This window comes from Oryx dammah, unplaced genomic scaffold (genome assembly GCF_014754425.2).
Source record: "Oryx dammah isolate SB20612 unplaced genomic scaffold, SCBI_Odam_1.1 HiC_scaffold_12, whole genome shotgun sequence".
Taxonomy (NCBI): Eukaryota; Metazoa; Chordata; class Mammalia; order Artiodactyla; family Bovidae; genus Oryx; species Oryx dammah.
Genome location: NW_024070196.1, coordinates 12,108,036 through 12,133,545, shown reverse-complemented (window position 1 = coordinate 12,133,545; position 25,510 = coordinate 12,108,036). Strand labels below are relative to the sequence as shown.

The window sequence follows — 25,510 nt, the reverse complement described above, 5'->3', positions numbered from 1 at the left end:
TCATTTACAGATTGGTGATGACAACTGTAGTAACTTCACACAAGGTCTGTGTAAGGATTAAATTAATTCATATTCATAAAATGTATAGAAGAGTACCTGGCAGAGAGTAAGTGTTAGTAGGAGGATTCCAGGTGAAATAGGGGCCTGAAGCATATACAATTTAGTTTCTCTTAAACCCCAATGTGGGCTTCCCTGGTGACTCAGTGGTAAAAAATACTAGGGACATAATAGTAACCAGGCATTCTCCCTGCCTTCCAGGAACTTGCCCACCACAAAGGAAGGGAGGGAAATAAACAAAAATTTACAAATGAGTCAGATTATTTTCAGAAACACCAGTCTTTAGGACACTCTCATTTATTGAATAAGGAGTATAAACTGGTATTCCTGGAGAGACATCTGGCCACAGCTATAGCAAAATAGCCTTTAAAATTTGCAAATTGTTGGAAATAGTGATTCTATATTGGGCAATTTATCTAAGGAAACAGATAAGCATTCAGAAAACACACACATTCAGATATACGTTATTATTGTAGCAAGTAATTTAAAATACAAAGTTGTTTAATAATGAGAGGATTAGCTAAATTGTGGCTAAGTATTATGCTGTTATTAAAATGATCTCATATTCACTACCATGTAAACGTCTTCTCCAAGTCTAGTTAAATGATCTCCAAGTCTAGTTAAATGAGAAAAAGAGATCATACAAGAGTATCGAACTTCCCTGGTGGTACAGTGGATAAGAATCTGCCTGCATCAGGAGACATGGGTTCTATCCTTGGTCTGAGAAGATCCCACCTGCAGCAGAGCAGCTAAGCTGGGGCACCACAATACTAAAGTCCACGCTCCGCAACGAGAGAAGCCACCCCAATGGGAAGCCCACACTCGAGGCAACTAGAGAGTAGCCCCCACTTGCTGTAACTAGAAAAAGCCCCCCCAAAAAAGAATGGGTAACAACCTGAGTGAGAGAGAGAGTGTGTGTACCACATCCTGGCACGTTGTTTTGCTCAGAGTGGTGAAATAACAGCCAAATTTTGAGGAGTTTTTCTTCCCTTGCCATCTGAATTTATCTACAGAAAATGTCATATTTGTGCTTTTTAAAAAGAACAACTTCATTTACTCAGGACTTGCCATTTTCTTGAAGAGTAATAAGCCCATCTCATTAGATGTTTCTATTTGCCCTCACTTCTTGGTGCCCCTTCAATAAAAACACATATTTGATAAAGTATCCATTTTTGCCGACTTGGAATCGCCTTCTCTTTGGATGGAGTTGTGTTGGAAGAGTAGGTGGAGTGCAAGTTGGTCAGCCAGGACGGGACGTGAACTAGGGTGACGCATGCTCTTGCTGGAAGACCCCTGCCCTTCCACAACCAGATCCACGGGTGGAGCATAACCACCACTGAAGTGGTGTAAAACGACAGCAGTACTGATAGAGAGTAACACGTCAGCTCTGTGGTTTGGGGGGCTCGATTTCCTTGGAAGTCATGGTGTTCACCCTAATCGTCTTTGCAGCTCTCACCCTTTGACACATGCCACTATTCTAATTGATGGGATGGCGGGGCGAGGTAGAAGCCTTTCATTCTTCAGGGATGGAATAAGAGGCTTAACTTTTGGGGCTTATACATATTGAAAGTGTTCACGTTAAGTAGATTATATCACATGCCACCTTCATGTCCTTCCTCTTTTCCTCCTCTACCTCTCTCTCGTTTCAAACAGGTACTGTTTTCTTGACTTGGCTTTATTCCTTGGCTTGAATGAGATGGACAGAATCCAGTGCGGTCTACTCTTAGCCCTCTCCAACAGGAAGGCTAGGTGGTCAGGCTGCTTTGCACCTCTGGGCAAGTGGGCGCATCTCTGGCTTATCTGGAAAGGCCATTTGCACCTGTAAATACCTGCACTCTCTCCCCATACCTGGCACTGATGCCAGCATTTCATAAGAGATTTATGACTTTAAGCTATTAAAGAACTCCACCTTAGTAAAAATGCACATGAGCAAAATCACACATTGGATCTGCTTTGATCACTTTATCAGAAATGAGTTTATAAGGTCTTTGCCATGATGACCTTTAGCTGAAAAACTGGACAAGAAACCCAAAGTATCAGATTTACTGTGGGGAAACTTTAGCGGGTGGAAGTGCAAATTCAGAGCCAAGGTCAGCTCCTGGGGACATCTGAGAGAAACCAGTCTGTCTCAGGGAGAATTCCAGTGTTATCAAGGGATGACCTCGGAGAGCAGAATGAGGAGCATCTTGGCAACGAAACTTTGGAAAGATGTCAAAGACAACTATGTTCTTCAGACTGCCCTTCCCTTGGTGCTCACTCTCCACATCAGAGGCTGAGGGTGCCATTCTAAAGATTTTTTCCATGCAGACCATTTTTAAAGTTTTTATTGGATTTGTTACAATATTGCTTCTGTTTTATGTTTTGGTTTCTTGACTGCAAGACATGTGGGATCTTAGCTTCCCACCCAGGGATTGAACACTCAGCCCCTACGTTGGAAGGCAAATTCCCAAGGGTGCTGTTTTAGAGGCTTATTTCCATAGCTGAGTGGCAAGGCTCACCCCTTCCTCATACCCTTCTCTACAGAAACCTTGCTTCTAGTGTGTCCTTCAGTGGACGTTCTTATTCTGTGGAGCAGTATCTGACTGGCTGTGTCCCTCTCACATTGAGGGGTGGTGAGCTATGGCAGCCTACTTAACCATTGCCACCATTTCAGCGATCCTTGCAAATCTGTATCAGATGTAAATATTCAGGTTTAGTTCTAGGATAAGTCTTGCAAATGGTCAAAGAAGGAAAATAATCTCTGCTCGAGTTTTGTCCAGCAGCTGCTTCCAGGCAAAAGGTTTCACTCTTTCTAATATGGCACATGGTGTAAGTTTGTATGAAATTCATGATCTGGTACTTTGTCAATCATACCCTGAAGTTAGGCTAGAGCTCTTGGGCCAATGGCAAGTTGCCAGAGGTTTAGGAATGAAGGACTTCAAAGATGGAAAAAGGCCATGCACAGAGCTTTGCCAAGCCTTCCTTTGCTCCAGCCAGTAGAGACTAAGAAAATATTATTTTTAAAAGCACATGCATACACCCTAAGAATACAAAAGTCATCTGCCTTTCTATTCTGAAACAGCAATCAATTTTCTCTATGATAGATTTCCTCCAGAATCTCTTTCTGTCTTGACTTTTGAATTTTTATGAGTGTTCTGTTAAATTTTGCTCACACTGAGTTATTCTAGAAAATCATTTTTAAATTATTTGGGGGTGGGTGAGTTGGCATCCATGACTCTAGTTTTCCTTCACATGTGATTAGGGAATAATTTATGTGCTGAAGGAGGCACTGATGTGGCCTTTGTCCAGGTAGAAAAGTGAAAAGTAAGCTTCACTGAAGGTTCTGAGAGTTTTGTTGCCCCTGAAGAGGCATGGATGCAAAAAGTCAGATTTGAAAGCAATTACCCTTTTCAGTACTTTGGCTACCTGATGTGAAGAGCTGACTCTGGAAAAGACCCTGATGCTGGGAAAGACTGCAGGCAGGAGGAGAAGCGGACGACAGAGGACAAGATGGTTGGATGGCATCACCGACTCAATGGACATGAGTTTGAGCAAATTCCGGGAGATGGTGATGGACAGGGAAGCCTGGCATGCTGCAGTCCATGGGGTTGCAAAGAGTCAGACATGACTGAGTGATTGAACAACAACCCATTTCACACACTTAATAATGGATGAAGAAATGTTTATTAATTAACTGCATGATTGGGGATGGAGACTAAGGCTCAAGAAGTGTTGAAATTCTAACTCCTATAGAGTTCACATCAAAGAACTTCGTTGTCTTTTATATTTTGCATGCATGCTAAGTTGCTTTAGTCGTGTCCAACTCTTTGTGACCCTGTGGACTGTAGGCTGCCAGGCTCTTCTGTCCATGGGATTCTCCAGGCAAGAATCCTGGAGTGGTTGCCACGGCCTCTTGCAGGGACTCTGACCCAGGTATCGAACTCGCATCTTTTACATCTGTATTGGCAGGCGGGTTCTTTAACACTAGCACCACTGGAAAGCCCCTTTTATATTTTATTTAGGACTTATTTGAACTGTGGTTCTCAAAGAAAGAAAGAAAGTGAAAGTGAAGTCGCTCAGTCATGTCCGACTCTTTGCGACCCCGTGGACTGTAGCCCACCCGGCTCCTCCATCCATGGGATTCTCCAGGCAAGAATACTGGAGTGGGTTGCCATTTCCTTCTCCAGAGGATCTTCCCGACCCAGGGATTGAACCCAGGTCTCCTGCATTGTAGGCAGACGCTTTAACCTCTGAACCACTAGGGAAGCCCCTCTGGAGGTTCTTATTCTGGGAGCAACTTTGGATGCGTCCATGTATTCATTTATTCATCCATGTATATTTAAGAGTACCTTTCCTTGCCTGGCACTGAACAAATACATAAAACTTTAAAAGGAAGCAAGCTGTCATTTGGATATAATGTTAGACGGATCCTAATCCAGCAAATGACTATATTTTTCCGTCCCTCCCCGGCCCAGTGTGAGTACACTAAACACGGCAATCGTAGCACATATCCTGGCTTTTGACTAAACTGGAAGCTGTGATTGTCCTCACCATGCTTCGTGCCCTCTGCAACATATTTGTTTCAATTCTTCAGCATAAATCAGAAGGCCTTGCTTCTCCTTCTAACAAGCAGAAAGGATTTGTCTCAATTGAGTTTGTATAATAGAATACCCTCAAGCCTGGCATGCTGCAGTACATGGGTTCCCAAGTCGTTGGACACAACTTAGTGATTAAACAACAGCAACAAGGAAAGAGGGTATTATTCTTTGCTCTAGTTACAATTTATGAAGATGGCTGCAAGTTCCCCAAATTTTTTTGGGGGGACAGCTATAAAAAGAGGAAAGGGACTTCCCTGGTGGTCCAGTGGTTAAGAGTGCAGGAGACATGGGTTCGATACCTTGTTGGGGAACTAAGATCCCACATGGTGTGGAGTATGTAAGCCCTCGAGCCACACCTGGAGCATCTGTGCACCGCAACGAAAGATCCCGTACGACGCAGTCAAGATCCCACGTGCGGCAACTGAGATGCAACAAGACGAAATAAATGAAAAAAGAGAAGACAATGTTGTGTTTTTGAGCATCTTATCATCCTCTACGTGTGGGTGACCATTTAGAAATGCGTCCAGACATTGGTGCTGGTTTTGTCACAAGAGAAAGAACTGGATAGTCTCTGCTACTGAGAGTTTTAGGTAGCAGCTGATGTGCATTTTTTAAACTAATTCATTTTTGGCTGTGCTGGACCTTCACTCCTCTCCAGGTGTGGTGTGCGGCCTTCTCACCGCAGTGGCTTCTCTCTTGTTGCAGAGCTTGGGCTCCAGGGCCCTCGAACTTCACTAGCTGCAGTGCGTGAGCTCAGTAGTTGCTGCTCCCAGGCTCCAGAGCACAGGCTCAATAGTTGTGGTGCGCGGGCTTGCTCTGTGGCATGCAATCTTCGTGGATTAGGGCTCAAACCCATGTCTCCTGCATTGGCAGGCGGGTTCTTTACCACTGAGCCACTAGGGAAGTCCCAGATGTGTTTCTTATTGTAATGACTTCAGTGAAAGGAAAAGGCAACTGCTTAAGGAAAACAAAATTGAAAAGAAAGAGTTTGTGCCACCCTATTGGCAATTTCCAGCTATATTATGTTCACAAATCCAGAATTGGGAAAACTAGCTTCTAAAAACTAAAAATTACTGGGAAGTAGCATTGGTCTTAATCTTTTCCTTTCTCCCTGGATTGAAGGCTGGAGATTCTGAAGTTGTTCTTGAACTTTACCCTGCTAGTTTATAAAATGCTCTAATTTAACTACACCACAGGGCTGGTGAAAGAAACCGTTCCATCAAAAAAGCATATGGATTTGATAACCCACCCTGGAAAATCAAGGACATCTGTTTTTTTTTTTTTTTTTTTTTTTTGCTGTAAACATTTTCCTGAAAGTCTACATATAAAGCACTGGCCCAATTCATTAATATTTTGGAATGAATTTAGTTATGTCACAATATACATGGGTTGTGGGTGGGGTTTTTTGGTAGTTGAAAAGATAAAATTTTTCACATTATCAGTTAAAACCACATTAGTAAGAAACATTTTGAAAATCGAATTTATTTGAAATAAATATGGTGGTAAGAATTCAAGCAGAAAAAATTCCTCAAAGATGGAGATGTGCATTTTTAAGAATGAAAAGAACCACGTACGTTGGAGATCATTTGCTGATATTTAAACTATTCCTAGATTTTTATAGACTGTACTTTATTTATTAGAAGTGACTGTACAGTTTTAATTAGTTTCACTATGGTAGAATTAGCTTCATTGAAGTAGATTCACTCCACTGCAAGATGAACAGCAGCCTTATGGACCACAGATTTCCAACAAAGTGTAATTCATCAAAGGCCAATACAACTCTTTTCTTTGTAGCTGGGTAACCATTTATGTTTGAGGTGAAGATGTTAATATGGAAATTTTGTGAGCGAGGAAAGAGGACGAACACTATCATTCTAATTTATGACCTTTCATATAAGGCCAAATGTAAAGGCAACTTCAATTGTTTTATATCTCAGGGCCAGCACACAGCAGATGTATGAAATTTGGAGTGTTAGACATAAACTTTTATTACCAAATTATAAATAATTTCTCCCACTTATACGGTTCACCTTTCAAGTTCATCTTGATTAAAATACAAGGGCAACATTACACTGATTTCACTGAATTTTACAGCTGAGAGAGGTTTTCTAGAGTTCACAGTGAAGCATAAAGCATAAGAGCATCTGGAAGACTTTCCTCATAGGAGTTCAGCTCCTGAGCCCATCTCTGAAATTCAAGTTATATCTAAATGATGGCTGATGATGCAGGAACATTTATTTAAACATCTCAAATGTTATATCTGAAACCAAACTCCCATGATGTAGCATACTTCCCATCTTTGGGTAAAAATAAAAGGCACACTGCCTTTCCTGAGAAATTTGCCCATCAGTCAATATGCTTCTATTACTTCTCAGAAGATACTCAACAACCAGCATGTTTTTCTTCTTGTTGCTTTAACAATTTTCATATCCCATGACAAAAGGTAGATAACAGTGGTCCAAATACTCCACACTAGGATGTGACAGGTGTTTTTATTGTCCACCCTGAAGCTGCAGGTGGAAGCCAGCACCTGATAAAGTTAATGTATCTCTGGAACAAAGATGGTCAACGTTACTAGAAGCAGAATGCCAACGTGGATATTAAAATCTGCTCTGGAGACTGTCGACCACCCCAATTTCATGTTTGCATCTCTCGTCATCCCTCTCATCAACATAATATACAATCACCCACACGTCCATGGGGCTGTCGGGGGTTTCATAAAATAAGCTAGATATGATATTGTTACTCGACCGGGTTGGTTTGCCCAAGGCACAGCAAGCCAAATGCTGAGATGCTGAGGTTTCCAGCAGAGAAAAGGTTTATTCACAAGGCAGCCAAGAAGGGAGAACAAATGTTGAAATTGCCTTCCTCAAAGGTGAGGAACTCAGGGTATTTACGGGATAAAGTGGAGGCATGGGGATCCTGGGGAGAGGTGATGAGAGATAAGAACAAGAGGAGATAACCGTATTCTCCACAGGTGCAGCTGAGCTACAGACGTCTTCATGAAACACTTGTTCAGGCAGCACCGCATGCTTGGAGGGTGGAGTTTAGGGTCCTCTGATGTCGAAAGAGCACCTATCAGAAACTTTTGTTGTTGTTGTTGTTGTTGTTGCTAAGTTGTGTTCCACTCTCTCCGACTGCATGGAATGTAGTCCACCAGGCTCCTCCATCCATGTGATTTTCCAGGCGAGAACACTGGAGTTGCCATTTCCTTCTCCAGTTGGAAACTTGCGCATGCCTAATTGGAGAAGGCAGTGGCACCCCACTCCAGTACTCTTGCCTGGAAAGTCCCATGGATGGAGGAGCCTGGTGGGCTGCAGTCCATGGGGTTACTAAGAGTCGGACACGACTGAGCGACTTCACTTTCACTTTTCACTTTCATGCACTGGAGAAGGAAATGGCAACCCACTCCAGTATTCTTGCCTGGAGAATCCCAGGGATGGGGGAGCCTGGTGGGCTGCCGTCTATGGGGTTGCACAGAGTCGGACATGACTGAAGTGACTTAGCAGCAGTGGGAAGGTCAGTGGTCCTAACCAGTCTTAATTTACTTGAACTGAACACAGCTGACTCTGAGTTTCTGAAAAAAAACAACTGGGCTAAACATCTTATTGTTTAGGCTACCTGACATCTGGAGGACATGGAAGTTTTAAAAACAAAACAAGCTTGATTGATGAAGGCAGGTTACATTTTATCATTTATTAATGGCTAACTGATGACTGACTTTGATTTCCATACCTTCTTTTATGCACATGGAACACTGAAGAACATAATCTTTCAAAGGCATAGGTACAAAGAACTATAGAAGTCTGGAACAAACAATGTGGCAAAAGTTCATCTCAGTGTTTTTATCACAGCATTTGCCTATTTTAAGACTAATAACTTCGAGACTTCCCTGAAGTCCGGTGATTACGACTTTACCTTCCAAAGGGCTGAAGGTTTGCTCCCTGGTTGGGGAACTAAGATCCCACACATCATGCAGTGTGGCAAAAAAAAAAAAAAAAGAATAAGAACATCAAGAGAATGAGAAGACAAGCTATAGTTTGGAGGAAAATTCTTGCAAACAATGCATCTGATAAAGGACTGTTATCTAAAATACACAAAGAACTCAAAACAATCTTAAAAAATGAACAATCTGAATGAAAATTGGCAAAAGATATGAAAACACATCTCCCCAAAGAAATTGTACAAATGACAAATAAGCATGTGGTGATAGTCATTAGATGCAAATTAAAGGTCCATCTAGTCAAGGCTATGGGTTTTCCAGTAGTCATGTATGGATGTGAAAGTTGGACTATAAAGAAAGCTGAGCACTAAAGAAGGCTGAATGCTGAAGAATTGATGCTTTTGAACTGTGGTATTGGAGAAGACTCTTGAGAGTCCCTTGGACTGCAAGGAGATCCAACCAGTCCATCCCAAAGGAGACCAGTCCTGAATATTCATTGGAAGGACTGATGTTAAAGCTGAAACTCCAATACTTTGGCCACCTAATTCGAAGAACTGACTCATTGGAAAAGACCCTGATGCTGGGAAAGATCGAAGGCAGGAGGAGAAGGGGACTACAGAGGATGAGATGGTTGGATGGCATCACTGGCTCAATGGACATGAGTTTGAGTAAACTCCGGGAGTTGGTGATGGACAGGGAGGTGTGGCGTGCTGCGATTCATGGGGTCACAAAGAGTTGGACACGACTGAGTGACTGAACTGAACTGAACTGAACTGAAAAACTACAAAGGGATACTGCTGCTGCTGCTAAGTCGCTTCAGTCGTGTCCGACTCTATGCAACCCCATAGACAGCAGCCCACCAGGTTCCCCCATCCCTGGGATTCTCCAGGCAAGAACACTGGAGTAGGTTGCCATTTCCTTTTCTAATGCAGGAAAGTGAAAAGTGAGGGTGAAGTCGCTCAGTCGTGTCTGACTCTTAGCGACCCCATGGACTGCAGCCTACCAGGCTCCTCCATCTACGGGATTTTCCAGGCAAGAGTACTGGAGTGGGTTGCCATTGCCTTCTCCTACTATATACCTATTAGAATGGTCCAAATCCAAAATACTGGATACACCAAATACTGACAAAGATGTGGAGCAACAGGAACTCTGAGTCATTCCTGGTCGGAATGCAAAATGGTACAGGCACTTTGGAAGACAGTTTGGCTATTTCTTACAGAAGTAAACAGACTCTTATCATACAGTTCAGCAATTGCACCCCTTTGTATTTACTCAAGTGAATTGAAAATTTATGTCTATACAAAAACCCGCACACAGACGTTTAATAATAACTTTATTCATAATTGCCCAAACTTGGAAGCAACCAAGATGTCCTTTAGTAAGTGAACAAATAAATAAACTGTGATATATCTAGACAATGGAATGTGGTCCAGAGCTAAAAAGAAATGAGTCTTCAAGCCATGAAAAGACATGGAGGAACTCTAAATATACACTACTAAGTGAAAGAAGCCAATCTGAAAAGGCTACATATTATTTGATTCCTACTTTATGATACTTTGGAAAAGACAAAACCATGAAGACAGTAAAAAAATCAGTGGTTGCCAGGTGTCAGTAAGGAGAGAGGGATGAATACATAGAGAAGGCATGAATGATTAGAGGTGTGAAACTGCTCTGTATGATACCATAATGGCGGATGCCAGTTATTATATGTTTCTCAAAACCCACAAAATAGGGACTTCTCTGATGGAGGAGCTAAGATCTCATAAGCCTCATGGCCAAAAAACCACAAGCAACATTGTGACAAATTCAATAAAGACTTTAAAAATGGTCCACATCCAAAAAAGAAAAAAAAAAAAAACAAGCCCACAGAGTGTACACCACCAAAGTGAACCCTAATCTAAACTTAGGGTGAATACGATGTGTCAATGTAGGTTTATCAGTTCTTGCAACTAAACTCTGTGAGCTAAAATAAATCATGTCATATTACGTTTATGACTTTAAAGCTCCTTAATAACCAATCCATTCTGAAGGAGATCAGCCCTGGGATTTCTTTGGGAGGAATGATGCTAAAGCTGAAACTCCAGTACTTTGGCCACCCCATGCCAAGAGTTGACTCATTGGAAAAAACTCTGATGCTGGGAGGGATTGGGGGCAGGAGGAGAAGGGGACGACCGAGGATGAGATGGCTGGATGGCATCACTCACTCGATGGACACGAGTCTGAGTGAACTCCGGGAGTTGGTGATGGACAGGGAGGCCTGGCGTGCTGCGATTCATGGGGTTGCAAAGAGTCGGACAGGACTGAGCGACTGAACTGAACTGAACTGAATAAATTAATGTTTGTGTTCAGGGTTTTGAAGACTTGTTCTTACTGGATTCAGTCAGTTCAGTTGCTAAACTCCCGGAGTTTACTCAAACTTATGTTCCTTGAGTTGGTGATGCCATCCAACCATCTCATCCTCTGTCGTCCCCTTCTCCTCCTGCCTTCAATCTTTCCCTGCATTGGGGTCTTTTCCAATGAATCAGTTCTTTGCATGAGGTGGCCAAAGTATTGGAGTTTCAGCTTCAGCCTCAGTCCTTCCAGTGAATATTCAGGACTGATCTCCTTCAGAATGGACTGTTTGGATCTCCTTGCAGTCCAAGGGACTCTCAAGAGTCTTCTCCAACACCACAGTTCAAAAGCATCAATTCTTTGGTGCTCAGCTTTCTTCATAGTCCAACTCTCATATCCATACATGACTACTGGAAAAACCATAGCTTTGATTAGACAGACCTTTGTTAGCAAAGTAATGTCTCTGCTTTTTAATAAGCTGTTTAAGTTGGTCATAGCTTTTCTTCCAAGGAGGAAGTGTCTTTTAATTTCATGGCCGCAGTCACCATCTGCAGTGATTTTGGAGCCCAACAAAATAAAGTCAGGCACTGTTCCCACTGTTTCCCCATCTATTTGTCATGAAGTGATGGGACCAGATGCCATGATCTTCGTTTTCTGAATATTGAGTTTTAAGCCAACTTTTTCACTCTCCTCTTTCATTTTCATCAATAGGATCTTTAGTTGTTCTTCGCTTTCTGCCATAAGGGTGGTGTCATCTGCATATCTGAGTTAATTGATATTTCTCCTGGCAATCTTGATTCCAGCTTGTGCTTCATCCAGCCCAGCGTTTCTCATGATGTTCTCTGTATATAAGTTAAATAAGCAGGGTGACAATAAATAGCCTTGACATACATCTCCCTAATTGGATTAGTATTCCGAAAAAGTCTTACACATGTTTTTTTTTTGTTTGTTTAATAAAAGATACTAAGTGGGTTGGAGAGGAGGACTTGTAAAATATGGAAAGTTACTCTGTGGGTTCGGGAAGTCCTAAGCTGCTGAGGGAGTTCTGGGCGCAGCCACATTTTGGTAAACTTTTTGGGCTTGTGAACTAATTCATGTGTCCAGCCTGTTTGTCTCATGGAGCCCTTACAGATCTAAGCCCCTTGGAAAAGGTTACAGTCTCTCTGCAGATGAAATATGTCCTTCAAATTCTTCATTATCCCCTGCCCATCACCAGTCATGATGACTCCATGAAGGCTCTTTCGTAAAGGGAAAGAGGCTATGAATAAAAATTCTTTTTTGAATAATTGAAATGATCAGTGGAAAATATAGTACAATTTGATGCCTTTTGTGAAGGCTTTTGGGGAGAAGACTGGTTTTATATCCTATTATGTTGTGGATATTTTTGGCAGCTAATCAACTTATTTAAATGATATTTTAGTTAAATTTTTAAATTATATTTTATATTGCAAATACAGTTCTTTTCAACAAATCTGCAATTGCTTGGTCTTTACCCAAAGTGAGCACTTACAAAAGCATGTAATAAAGTCCCTCTATTCTACCAAATCACACGTTGTCATTCTCTGTCCCCTATGTCAATCAAAGGTTCATTTATTCTGCCTTTAGCTAACAGAAGCTTACAGGAGGGTGAACTCATTTTTGTCTTAGAAAAGATGTCTGTGTCTTAGATCCTGTAACTCTTAAACAGGGTTAAAGATCTATTTAAACCTATCATCACTTTATTTGTAGCATCACAAATTTGGAATAGATTCAAGTATAAGTTTTAACTTGATGAGGGTATGTGTGTAGTGAAAAAAGGAATCAAGTCTTGGCATAACAGTTTTCTTCTTTTTCCTTTCCCTCAAATAGCAAGACTATTGAGAATTCAAGCGAAGTTTCAAACCGATATCCCATAGCAGCACTTAAATGTCTGTACACCACTTCCAATTTGAACCAGTCTGTAACACAACGCACTTTATACTATAAAATACGAGTTACTTTCGTGACTTTAATTTTTTGTGTCAACGTCGCTATGGAGACAATCTCTTGCTTATAACGACTTCGTCTTCACACATTTAAGCAAAATCCAAAAGTAGATTTAAAGATTCGAGGTTGCTTGCTTTATTTATTTATTTGCACTTACTTATCCAATTTCAGGACATCTCTAAGTATGCATAGTCATTACTTTAGCAGTGAATTCCAGTTTCCTACCTGCCTAAAAGAAATCCTGATTAAAAGATCACTTCCAGTGTTGCTTTTTTTTCTTCGAGGGAGTCGGGGAGAGAGGGGTAGTTGTGTTTGCTTTCTGTTAGAAGAGAGAAACAGTGCTTTCCGCTTTGACTCCAAGCACCAACTTCATCTTCGGGCAAATCAGGATTCTGGGATTTGCGCACTCCGGCGCGGTGCGGTTTTTCGGTCCTCGCGGGCTGCCGTAGTCACGGAAAGCAATGATTGGCTGAGTCCGAAAAGTGCCGCCGCATCGGCGATTTCAGTTTCGGTTTCGCCCGGTGGGTCGGCGGAGGCCGGGCTTGTGGAGTGCCCGGAGTAGGGGTTCGGATCCCGGCCGCGAGGTGAGCTGCACGGCCGCGCGGGCCATCCGAGGCCTCAGTGTTCCCTCGCCCCGGGCAGAGTTCGGGAGCGGCAGCCCCGGGCCGGGCCGGGAGCGAGCGCGCACTCCGGGGCCAGCGGGTGGCGGGTCCGCGCGAGGTGCGGCGCTCAGGCTCGGTCCTCGGCGCCTGCCGTGGCCGGGAGATCCGGGATCGCTGGCGCCGGGATTCCCGATCCCGACCCCGAGAAGCCCTCCCCGAGGGCCGCCTCGATCGCGCGGGGAGGAACGGCACTGGCCGGGCTTCAGCATGTCGGCTCCCGAGACCGCCCCTGGTGGTTGAGATTCCGCAGGCAGTCCCGGCCTGTGCCTGGGGATTCGGCGGGAAGGTGGTACGCGGGGCCCGGCTTCTCCCGGAATTGCCTGGCCTCCGCTGCATCGGCGTAGCTGCGCCTGACCCCCGGGAATTAAAGGCTGCTAGCCCACCTTCCGGAGTTGTCAGATTGGGGATGCCCACGGCTGCGTGGTGTTAAGTCCTATCGCGGCGGCATTCGTGTGCAGGGATGTGCGCTCGTCGTCAGCGTGTATTACCGTGTCTGGAAGTGGGATGATGCAGATAATATTGAGAGCGGTTTGTTCTGTTCTTTCTCCACCCATTATTAGAGAAAAAATGTAAATACAGAAGAGTTTACTGAGGAAAATAATGTTCACGACACTACAGTCTCAGAATTTTATGCTTGTGTGGGCTGGTTTGTACTTGAGCTAAGGCTGTACCCATTGTATCACTTAACCGTATATTTAGTTTTTCATTTTCACTTAGAAATCATTCCTAAATATTTCTAATTTTGTTTCTTCTTTTTATTGGCTGCCTAAACTTATCGTTTAGGTTTGTAGGTCCTGTAAATTATTTATTACCGACAGCGAGGCGTTTAGGGTGTTTGTGTATTTTTGCTTCATTTTAATGTTGCAAACAATACTTTGATAAACCTTTCTTTAAAAAAATATTTAAGTTGATTGCATGCGTGCTTAGTCGCTACGTCGAGTAAGACCCTTTGCGAACCCCTGCCCCTCGTTCCTTGGGGTTTTCCAGGCAAGAATACTGGAGTGGGTTGCCATTTTCTTCTCTTGGACTAATTCTGAGAAGTGAAGTTATTAAAATAGATACTGTGATCTTATGGGGTCTTTTTAAGTCTTCATACACATGGCCAAATTGTTTGCCAAAAAAGATTTAGTGGTTTCCATCATTTTGACTGTGCCTTTTTCACCAAAAGTAATTCTTTTTTAGGATATCAACCAGCACGCTTGAGCCTCTTTGGATTTGTGTGTGTGTGATAGTGATATGTGACGATTCCCCTTGCTTGATTTTGTGCATGTCAGAGGATGTTAGTATGTGTCTGTGTGTATTGTTGGAGTTCCTGCATCGGCCTTGACTGAATGTTAGAGCCGGATGATCCCTTAAGTGATAGTCTGTTTTAAATGGTCTTCTGGCATAACTCCCTTATTTTGCAAATGAGGAACCCCCCGGGCCTGGAGAGGTGGAAAGGTGAATAATCCAAGCGCACTGCTGATTAAGTAGCAGAGCTGGGATTAGAACTCAGGTTTCCCACATCCCAAGTGTGTAGTCTTTACACATGCGGTCTCGTACTGCGCAATGACATACTCAGGATTAGAATTTAAAGATACTTATGCCCCTTGGATTACTCGGTTGTTTTATTTACTTCTTTTCATTGTAGTTGATTTACAATATTGTGTTAGTTTCAGTTGTACAGCAAAGTAATTCGGGTATATACATGTATGTATGTAATAGGTGTATATCTATTATATGTGTAATATTTTACATGTATGTATATATTTCCATGGTCTACTGTTTTAGAATTGTGCCGCATAACAGAGGTTGTAATCCTGAGTGATCTGTAGCACTGAAAAATGGGAAAAGTGACTGTTTCCATGGCCAGGACTAGAAATTCATTATTTAGAGTCGCCATCCCGTCAAGGTTGTTTTGACGGTTGTTTTCAGATTCTTTATATGTTGGAATAAAATATCTAATAAGTTACGATTTATACTCTGACACATGGTTAATACTTCGCTGTTGGTTTTCATCTGTTAACCCTTGAAGATGTTTTAAGACTTGTGGGAATGGCAATCCATTCCAGTATTCCTGCCCAGGAAATCCCATGCACAGGGAAACCTGATGGACTGCAATCCGTGGGGTTGCAAAAGAGCTGGACACAACTTAGCGACTAGGGCAACAAGGACAACTCTCCACACAGAGGCAGGGGCTGGCTGTGCTAGACACCCCAGGATGGAGCCTGAAAGTGGGGCCCTTTCCCTAGCCAATAAAATTCCAGGTGTTCACAAAGCCAATCAGTATGTTGCAAATACACCACTTTCTTTTCTTTTTTTTCTGGCGAGAGGCGCTCCGGGTGTGCAGAGGGCCAAGTCAGCTTGGCCCCTAGGAGAGCAGGGAGGAAGGTAGACCCTTGTGGGTGGGAAGGAGGGGTTGGTTTGAAGCCTTGAGAGAGGGTCATGTATCCCCTGTCTCGAAGGGAAATCCATGGAGAGCTGTTTTTCACCCTGTCTCATGCCCTCCCTGGCACTCACGTATTAGTCTGCAGCTGTGTTTACTTGGGTTGTAGTACTAGGTTTCATTGCAGTTTTTTCCTTTTCAATCTTTTTTCTACCCTAAACTGTAAATGGGTGAAAGTTTACAGTGAACATTGCCAAGAAACAAGGAGTTGGATGTCTTTGCTCAGTGGCATAACTCAGTCATATTAAATATATATATATTTTTCCATTTGACCATTTTTATATATCTCCACAGGCTAATTTATAATCCTTTGTCACTTTAGGTACCCATCCTACCCCCAACCCAGCGCTGTGTGTGTTGCTCAGTCGTGTCCAACTCTTTGTGACCCCATGGACTGTAGCCTGCTAGGCTCCTCTGTCCATGAAATTCTCCAGGCAAGAATACTAGAGTGGGTTGCCATTCCCTTCTCCAGGGGATCATCCCAACCCAGGGATCAAACCCAGATTCTTTGTTGTCTGAGCCACCATGGAAGGCCCCGCCCCTCCCCTGTGTGGCTGCTCTCCAGATAGACCTCTCACTGTGTCCCTGGCCATTCCCCAGGTTTAACAAGAGAATCTTGACTGATTCAGAAGGGCAGCTGTACCTCTGAAAGTGTCCCGGCTTTAGGATCAAGCCTTAGCTCTGCCCACCACCTCCCAGGGTTACTCTGTGAACTGCTCAGGAATCTCATGTGGCCTGGCCCCTAGTGGGATGAATATAGTTTGGTACTTCACCCTGCTCCCTGTTCTTCTACCTGAAAAATCCTCTGCCAGGGCAGTCAGCAGATGTTCTCATACCAGACCTCTCAGGAGCTTCTGCCGGGAAATATACTGCTTTTGATTTAATAGCCATTTATGAGAGTAGGTCGTTTAAAACAAGCCTGAGTAGGAGTTGGGAGGGAGAGGAGGCCTAGAGGGTGATTACAGCTTTAATTTTGAACAGAAATTTTATCAAGGTGACCCTGAAGCAAGGAAGCCTTTTTCCTCTTACGTGTTTATGGTTCAAGAGGCTTTTTTCTTCCTTCAGAAACAGAACTGTTCCTTCTGCCTTATCCAATTTAAAAGATGAAAACTTAAAATTACGTGAGCCAAGTCATGGGAAAAATTGTGGTGTCGAGACCAATTTACTCACACAAAATGGATTTATGGGCAAGTCGTTAAGTAACCAAGAGTACCACGGAAGCCTAATGAAGATGAATGTAAAAGATACACTTTCCTAAAGTGATGGATAAAATGTATTTGAAGCAACCATCCTCTTTACAAAGAAGTTAAAAAAAAAATTTTTTTTAAGAGATTTAGCACAATATTGATGTTCTGGGGAGTAAATGAGTACTAGTCTTCTTTCATATGACTTCCAGTCTTTTGAGGGAGAAAAGACTCATTAAAAAAAAAAGTTTATGAAAGAGAATAAATAATGTCAGGTAACCAAATGGGGAGAGGAAATGGCAACCCACTCCAGTATTCTTGCCTGGGAAATCCCATGGGCAGAGGAGCCTGGTGGGCTACAATCCACGGGGTCACAAAAGAGCTGGACACAACTGAGCGAGTAGACAACAGCCACCAGATGGCAAACTGTGATGCCAGGACTCAGTGAGAGGGCCTGTCTGCAATCTGTAGTCGATCAGATCTCTGCTTCAACGCTTCCCAGGGTCCCCGTCGCTGACACAAGTATTTCCCATGCTGCCCAGTTTAGAAGAGTCCCCTAGGCTTTGGCAAAGATTCCTGGTCCTGCCCCAGCACTACTGAGTCAGGATATCCACGTGATGTGGGTGCTCCACGTGTGGCCTGACCTGCAGGCTCAAGGTGACAGCCTGACCTGCCCTGCTCCCGCATTGGTGGCCCTGCTCCCGTCTGCAGCTGCTGCTTGTCGTCCAGGCGTAGGGGAGCATTTTCCCTTCAAACTCAAACAAAGTGAACAGCCTTTGCTCAGATTTCTCTCCTTTTAGGTTGGTGAACTCCTTTTACTCCATACTCAGCTCAGGTTCACCTCCAGGAATCTTTGATCTGCCAGGCCTGGGCTAAATGAGTCTTCTCTATGTGCTGTTCCCTGCATAATTTTATCCAAATACATACGACTTTGAAAAGCTGCTCCAGTACTTCCCAGGTGGTCCAGCAGTTAAGACTCTGGGCTCCCAATGCAGGGGGCTGGGATTCGATCCCAGGTCAGGGAACTAAATTCCATATACTGCAACTAAAGATCCCACATGCCACAGCTAAGACCCAGAGCAACCAAATAAATACATAAATAAAAAGAAATATATTAAAAAAAACCCTCCTTTTGCATGTTTCTGCCCCCTTTGGAGTGTCAACTCAACTGGTGTTATGTCCCCAGTTGGTGCCGCATGGTGCCGCATGAAGATCTGAGGTGTTGAATGCCTTCAGAAAGTGATCAGTGTTAATTGGGGTAAAGATGAGGCTTAATCACTGAGGTGTGATCTTTGGTGAACTTAGAAGAAGAATGTATCTGTGCTTTTTTAAAAGGCAAGGAAAGACAGTAACACTTTAAAAATAACTATTATCAGTTGGGCAAACTATCAGTCTAGGTTAAAATTTATCTTTAACTTTTTTTTTTTTTTAAGAAGTGAAAAATTTTATTTGAGTCAAATTTGAGAATCATCTCAGAAAGCAATGAGAACTTTTCTCTATTGACTTTTAACTTCAGGCAAGGTAGTTAATAGCAGATTCTCATGTCAGACTGCATCTTAGTGAGGTTTTTAATAGAAAGTGAACAGCTAGTTTTCGCTCAATATTGTAGATGAAGAAGCTGGCATAATGGGACTTAGTATCTGACAGGAAATGAGCTTAAGACTCAATGAGTGAGTCTCTCTGGGGCCTTCAGCCTCTCAGCCACAGAACAATGCATGTTCCATAGAGAAATAAGGCACTTTATAGATAAATGGGAAGATTTATTTCTTTTTACTAAACTCACTAAAGGTACTGAATCTGCTACAGTATTTACTTTGTAATTTTTTTTTCTTGGGCTCAAAACAGCATAAATAACTTTGTTATGTGGCCTGAGTCGTGAATGAATAGTGATTGTCCTGCATAGTGATTGAAATGTCAGTTATCTGTGTAGCTAAAAAAATAAACTGGCAATTCAATGGAAAAGGTAAGATTTACTGAGCAAAATAATTAGTTGATCACATTAAAAAAATCCTTCACCCTTGAGGAGGTGGAATGGATGATGGATGGACCAAGTACCAGCCCCAAATTCAAGAATAGTTTTTGAAATTTGTATTTTACTTAATTTGATATTTTTTTTCTTGGTTAAAGAAAATTATTTTACTTCGGTTACAATAACTTTTTGCTCACGCTCTTAAACAAGAGGGTTTCCCTGGTAGCTCAGCTGGTAAGGAATCTGCTCGCAGTGCAGGAGATCTTGATTCCTGGGTCAGGAAGAACCCCTGGAGAAAGAATAGGCTACCCACTCCAGTATTCTTGGACTTCCCTGGTGGCTCAGATGGTAAAGAATCTGCCTGCAGTGCAGGAGACCTGGGTTCAATCCTGGGTTGGGAGTATTCCCCTGGAGGAGGGCATGGCAACCCACTCCAGTATTCTTGCCTGGAGAACCCCCAGAGACAGAGGAGCTTGGCGGGCTACCATCCATGAGGTTGCAAAGAGTCAGACACGACTGAGAACTAAGCAAAATCACTTTGTGCTTATGCTCTTAAACAAGAGTTTAAGTTCTTCTAGATTCTCAAATCTGTAAGGTGAGAGTCTGTGTGTACGTTTTTTGAATTCTCTTGCAGAGTGTGTCCATGCACATAATTGCTAAACAAGGAAGAGTCAATAAAATCTAGCATTCTAGCTTGTCCAGACTGCTGCTGAGTCTACATAGATTCATGCTGAGAATACCTCAGTCATCTTCAGCCTGAATTCAGATCATTTGAGTGGAGAGACTTGGAGTGAAATAAGTAGTGCTATTAATGGAAGAATGGTTAATAAAAAGTTTTGATTGAAAACACAAAACCAGTGGAAGTTCTTGAGGCAGGTCCTTCATGTATTGTACCCACGCTTTTTTCAGTGTGATGCTATATGGCTACTGAATACAAGTGATATTGAGTATGACTGAAACAGAAAAATCAATTTTCCAAGTTTTGCTTAAGTAACTGCAGCTTTGTTATATTTGTTTACCCAAGTATTTTGAAAGCAAGAACTTATAAAACAGGATGAATTTTGAAAGGTGCGATGGGTAGCTATATATGTGATTGATTTGGGTGTATAATGCTGTTTCCCTACTTCAGACCGCTATTATACTTGATTTGTAAGATTTTTTTTCTTTGTCATAGAAAGTTTATTTGCTATAATAGGATAAATAAAAATCTTTGGCTACATTAGCAGGTTTCAGGAGGCAACATAAAGATGTGAGTAAGACAAGGGCTGGCCATCTACTTACTGGCTATGTGACCTTGAACAGGCTGTTTGGCCCTTTCTGTCTCTAGTCATCTGTAAAATGAGGTTAAAACAACACCTACCTCTGAGCACTAAGTGGATTAATACATGTGAAGTGCTTACATAAGTGCTGGCCTGTAGTACATTCAAATATTAGCTTTCAATTATGATTATAATTCTCTCTAGAGATACTATTTTGACATCAGTTGTTGTAAATACTTTATAAACAGTGGCTTTAAAACATGACTGATTCAAACTTGGACATTGATTTTGCCACATTTGGGGCACTTTATTTCATCTTTCTAGGCCTTTATTTTCATCAGCAAAATGGGGATTTTAAAACCTTCCCAGGGTTCTTGTAAAGATGACATTTGGTAGGTTCCGAAGGATCTTAGCAGAGCACTGAGCATAAAGCAAGCATTGGGTGAGTGGTGGTGGTGGTAGGAATGGGTACATTGGCTGTGCGGGGAACGGTGGTGACAAGTGATTAGGAACCGGGACTCTGGAAACCCGGGGCTCCTCTGTGATGAGGCTGTGGGTGAGGTAAGTGTATAAACACTTCGCTTAGGATCTGGCTTCTGGAAGGTGCTGGAATCTGGTTAGCTGTCTTGTTATGGGCATGGTGGTGGAGTAATATTGATTCTGTACATGTGGTCCTTTGACACTTGGTTTCCTGTAAATACCCTAAGGGCTTCCTGGGTTTTTTTTTTTTTTTGCTGACTAATTTTTGGCATTACCTTCATCGCTCCTTTTTAGATTTCTGATCACGATTGTTAAAATGAGTCTGCGGAAGCAAACACCCAGTGACTTCCTGAAGCAAATCATCGGTAGACCAGTTGTGGTGAAATTAAATTCGGGAGTGGATTATCGAGGTAAGATTTCCATGCCTCATCCTTACTGGCCTTGGCTAAAGAAGTAACAAAGTACCCAGTAGACCAAAAAAGCCTTGGTTGTCAACAGATTTCACGCCCACTTCTTTTCCTACCCCCAAGACAGTTCGTTTTAGAGAGATAACTGACCACAGAGCCATGTCTGTGATTTCTGGCCGGATCTGGGGCTCCGGTCTCTACTTTGGGATTGGTGTGCCTGCATCCCTGGTGATGGCCAGGCTTGAGTAACTGGATTGTGAAGAACTCCTTGGCCCAGTCACATTTGTTTGTGTGGAAGTAGTCAAGAGTGGCAAGCAGCTATTTAGGCAGTATCATTTTACAGCGTGAACTTCCCACTCACATAATGTGTGAGGTGTCCAAAGCCATCTTTTTGTTGTAGAGAATGAAGTGCCCTTTTTAAGAGGCTCTGACACTACTGAAACTTTGTGGAAGAAAGGTATCCAGTTTCACTTTCTGAAGTAACTAAATTCCTCATCTTCCAAAATTCAGATATATTAAATTACTGGGAATATTTCACAATTGTAGATAGCTAATTCTTTAGCAGAGTTTTAAAGCCTTTTCTTGATCACTTTCCTGAATAATGATCCTAGTCTCTTGAGATTTTTCTAGTTTTCACACATGCAAACTTAATTTTATTGAGAGATTACTATGGGTCCAGTGTGCATGAATCACTTTGATTTTTATCTTGTCATCACGTAAATCCTTTTGAGATCTCTGTTGATTATCCCCACCTAGTAAGGGAGGAGCTAGGGCTCAGACTCAAGTTTGACTCAAAAGCCTTGTTAAGAAATACTCTGCTGTCTGTGTATTAGTGTCTGGACATTAATAGCATACCTCCAGTGTAATTTGATTTTTGTAGTGGCATTAGAGGCTTTGTACTGAATGGTGGTGGTTTAGTCACTAAGTTGTATCTGACTCTTGGGACCCTATGGACTGTAGCCCTCCAGGCTCCTCTGTCCATGGGACTCTCCAGGCAAGAATACTGGAGTGAGTTGCCATTTCCTTCTTCAGGAGATCTTCCTGACCAGGGAGCAAACCTGTGTCCCCTGCGTTGGTAGACCGGTTCTTTACTCTGATCCACCAGGGAAGCCTGTACATAGAAGAAGGCTAAATCTCCCCAAATTCTGCCATCCAGAGATCAGCCTTACCCATTTGGATCTGTCTCCATATAAGCACAATTTTATGTAAGTGGGATCAGTTGTATGTGCATTCTGTTTTTTTTTTTTTTTTTTTTTTTACATTAGAAAAATGCCTTCAGTTCTCTGACGATATAGACTGTTGAATGGCTGCAGAGGAGTTCCATGAGTGTTTGGACCACGGTTTTATTTTTGTGGGCTAGGGCTAGGGTCTCAGAGTCAGAGAGGGTACCAACTGGCCCCTATCAGGGCAGATGGTTTATTCTTGTCTATGTTCTTCTCAATTCTTGGGTTAGCCTTGCTTTCGACTTTTCCATTCTAGCTGGCCACAAGTAACAACTCATTTCATTTATATTTCTTTGATTAGTAAGTTACAGCAACCTTTCATATGGGTAGTAACTGTAATTTTTCTCCTTTTATGAATGTCTGGCCATGGCTTCTATATATTAAAAGAAAATGTGAACTATTGAGGGCATCCTATAAAGAATGTGGTTAAATAAAAATACTAGGGGGAAAAAGCCAGCTCTCTGAATCAGTTTCCCTTCAATCTTGTATTTAAAATACAGGAGAGAATCATGTTTCCAACCTCTAGGAACCTTTTTCTTAAAAAAAAAAAAAAAAAAAGACCCTTTGCCTTGAGAATATTTTTATGAGAAGGGAAGATTTTATTTTAAATGCTTTTGATTAATTTTCAAACATTTACGTAGCTTGTCTCAGAAGTTTCTTGCTCACTTATGACTGTGGTTTAGATATAATACAGCAGGAAAGAAACCATAAAGTTGTAGCTTCGGCTTTCTTCTGATAGGAAGTAATTATTAATTATTCACAATCCATGCTGATGCTTTGCAAGTTCGCAGCCTGTAGGAGGGTTTCTTAGCTTACTGTCTTGGGCTCTTATCACAGACACAGTTTTGAAAAGAAACTTTTTGTTGAGAGGATAATGGGGGCAAAGGCAGAGAGTGAGGAGCATATTAAGGAAGTTGAGACTAAATGGAGCTGTCGACTTGGTTAATCGAATCAAATTTGTAGTATTTGTTTCTACTTAAATTGTCTTTCTGGAAAATGCTACTTGAAATTAGAAACTCAGAGTCAGTGGTTTACGTATCTTGCTGCTGCTACTGCTAAGTCGCGTCAGTCGTGTTCGACTCTGTGCGACCCCACAGACGGCAGCCCACCAGGCTCCCCCGTCCCTGGGATTCTCCAGGCAAGAACACTGGAGTGGGTTGCCATTTCCTTCTCCAATGCATGAAAGTGAAAAGTGAAAGTGAAGTCACTCAGTTGTGTCCCACTCTTTGCGACCCCATGGGCTGTGGCCCACCAGGCTCCTCCATCCATGGGATTTTTCCAGGCAACAGTACTGGAGTGGGGTGCCATTTAAATGAAGGAGCATCAGATCAAATCTTGCAAAATTGATGCCATGTTAACATAATTGAAAAGATTCCTTTGAACAATTTCCTAAAAAGCCTGGGATGTTTTTGGCAGTTTTTCTGTATTTGTCCAGATTGGGAAAGATTCTGCGTGGAGTGACACGGAGAGGGATGTCCTGTGAAGCAGCGTGGTGCCTGTGTGCTCACGTCGCGCCTCACTGGGAGTCCCAGCTTGAAGATATTCTTTCAGGACACCTGTTGTCTCCTCTTCGCCACTATTTTAACACGTTGTGGAGACTTCCTTTAACCCTGGACCACATTCATCTGCTGCACGAGATGTCGTGACAGAACGAGATAAACCGGCCCGACCCATATTTCCCTTAGTGGCTGAAGTCAGAAATGACGTGCCAGGGGACGCGAGGAGGCGTGGCTCACGCTCGTGTTCGTGCCTAACTGCCTGTCAAAGAGTGGGATCTTACTTGGAATATTCTTTCTGTGTTGCTTTTGTGAAGGTTTTAAAAGTTTTGCCATTGTTGCCACGCATCCACTGAGGAAGGCAACAGCTCCTTGTTTTTCCTGCCAGCAGTTGTGGGTATGCGACGGCCTTCTTGCTGTACGGGCCTTAGCATCCATTCAGACCGACAGAGAGCAGAGACTTTTTGTGCTTCCCTCTACTGAGTTGCATTTACAGTGTGAACTTTTATATTAAGCATGTAACAACTAACGAATGAAGAGATTGTCAGCTCTCAGGTATACCCTGTAATTTTTAACTCTTTTGCTTTGTGTGTCTTCTCTTTGAATCCGTCTGCAGGGGTCCTGGCTTGCCTGGATGGCTACATGAATATAGCCTTGGAGCAGACAGAGGAGTATGTAAATGGACAGCTGAAGAATAAGTACGGGGATGCATTTATCCGAGGAAACAATGGTAACAGCCCTTCACTCTACAGTTATATAGCATCCGCAATAGGCCTCTTTGTTTATAATCAGATCACCAGCAGGTTTTCTGGATAATTCGGTTTTAGTTTTGCTTTGTTGGTTTTTAAATTCTAATTTCCTCTCGAATCTTCGCTGTGGCCTTTTTTTCTTTTAGATGCTTCTAGAAATTCACTTCTTCCCTCCCTTTGCTTGACAAGGGCCTTGGTACACTGGCGCTGAGCTCTGTTCTCGGATACAATGTGTTACATTCCCCCGACGCTGTCTCTCACCTGGCGGTTGGAACTCTGGCTCTGAGAATGGCCGCTAATTCCCTGCTCCCTTTGGTTTGCATCATTTGACAGTTAACTTGTCCTGCTTCTCTGTTAAGCTTTGAAATGCTTTTCTTGTGGGAGATCTGTATCCCTTAGTTTGGCAAAGATGACAGAAGAGGAAATATGGCTCTGAAGGTACTCAAGGAAAGGCATCAAAACTGTGGGGATTTATCCTTTGACCCATCCCTGCTTTTTGGTCTCATCTCCCAAATGGAGTTCTGTGACTCTTGATTTCTGTTTTTTTATTATTGTGCATCTTCCAGTTCTGGATAAGTTCTTCCACCTCCTTACAATTGGATCTCTTTGCTGTGAACTAAACATCCTGACTTTTATGGTAGATATTCTATCTCCTGTGTATACAGTACCATATAGCTTCACATTGTGTGTTCATTTTATTTTATTTAAAAATTTGTTATTAAAGTGGTTGACTTGCAGTATTGTGTTTCTGGTGTACTGGAAAGTGATTCAGTTACACACACA

At 42.5% G+C, this 25,510-nt stretch overlaps 1 protein-coding gene across 1 annotated transcript in view; it reads left to right on the top strand.

Annotated features, from left to right (window-relative positions):
* Window positions 1-13,347: 13,347 nt before the first annotated feature.
* LSM6 (LSM6 homolog, U6 small nuclear RNA and mRNA degradation associated) overlaps window positions 13,348-25,510 on the top strand; it is a 14,860-nt gene continuing 2,697 nt past the window's right edge. Inside the window, exons 1-3 of the mRNA XM_040250424.1 lie at window positions 13,348-13,457; window positions 21,147-21,262; window positions 24,595-24,708. Coding sequence (XP_040106358.1) covers window positions 21,169-21,262; window positions 24,595-24,708 — 208 coding nt within the window. The 5' untranslated portion in view covers window positions 13,348-13,457; window positions 21,147-21,168. The remainder of the gene's footprint in view (window positions 13,458-21,146; window positions 21,263-24,594; window positions 24,709-25,510) is intronic.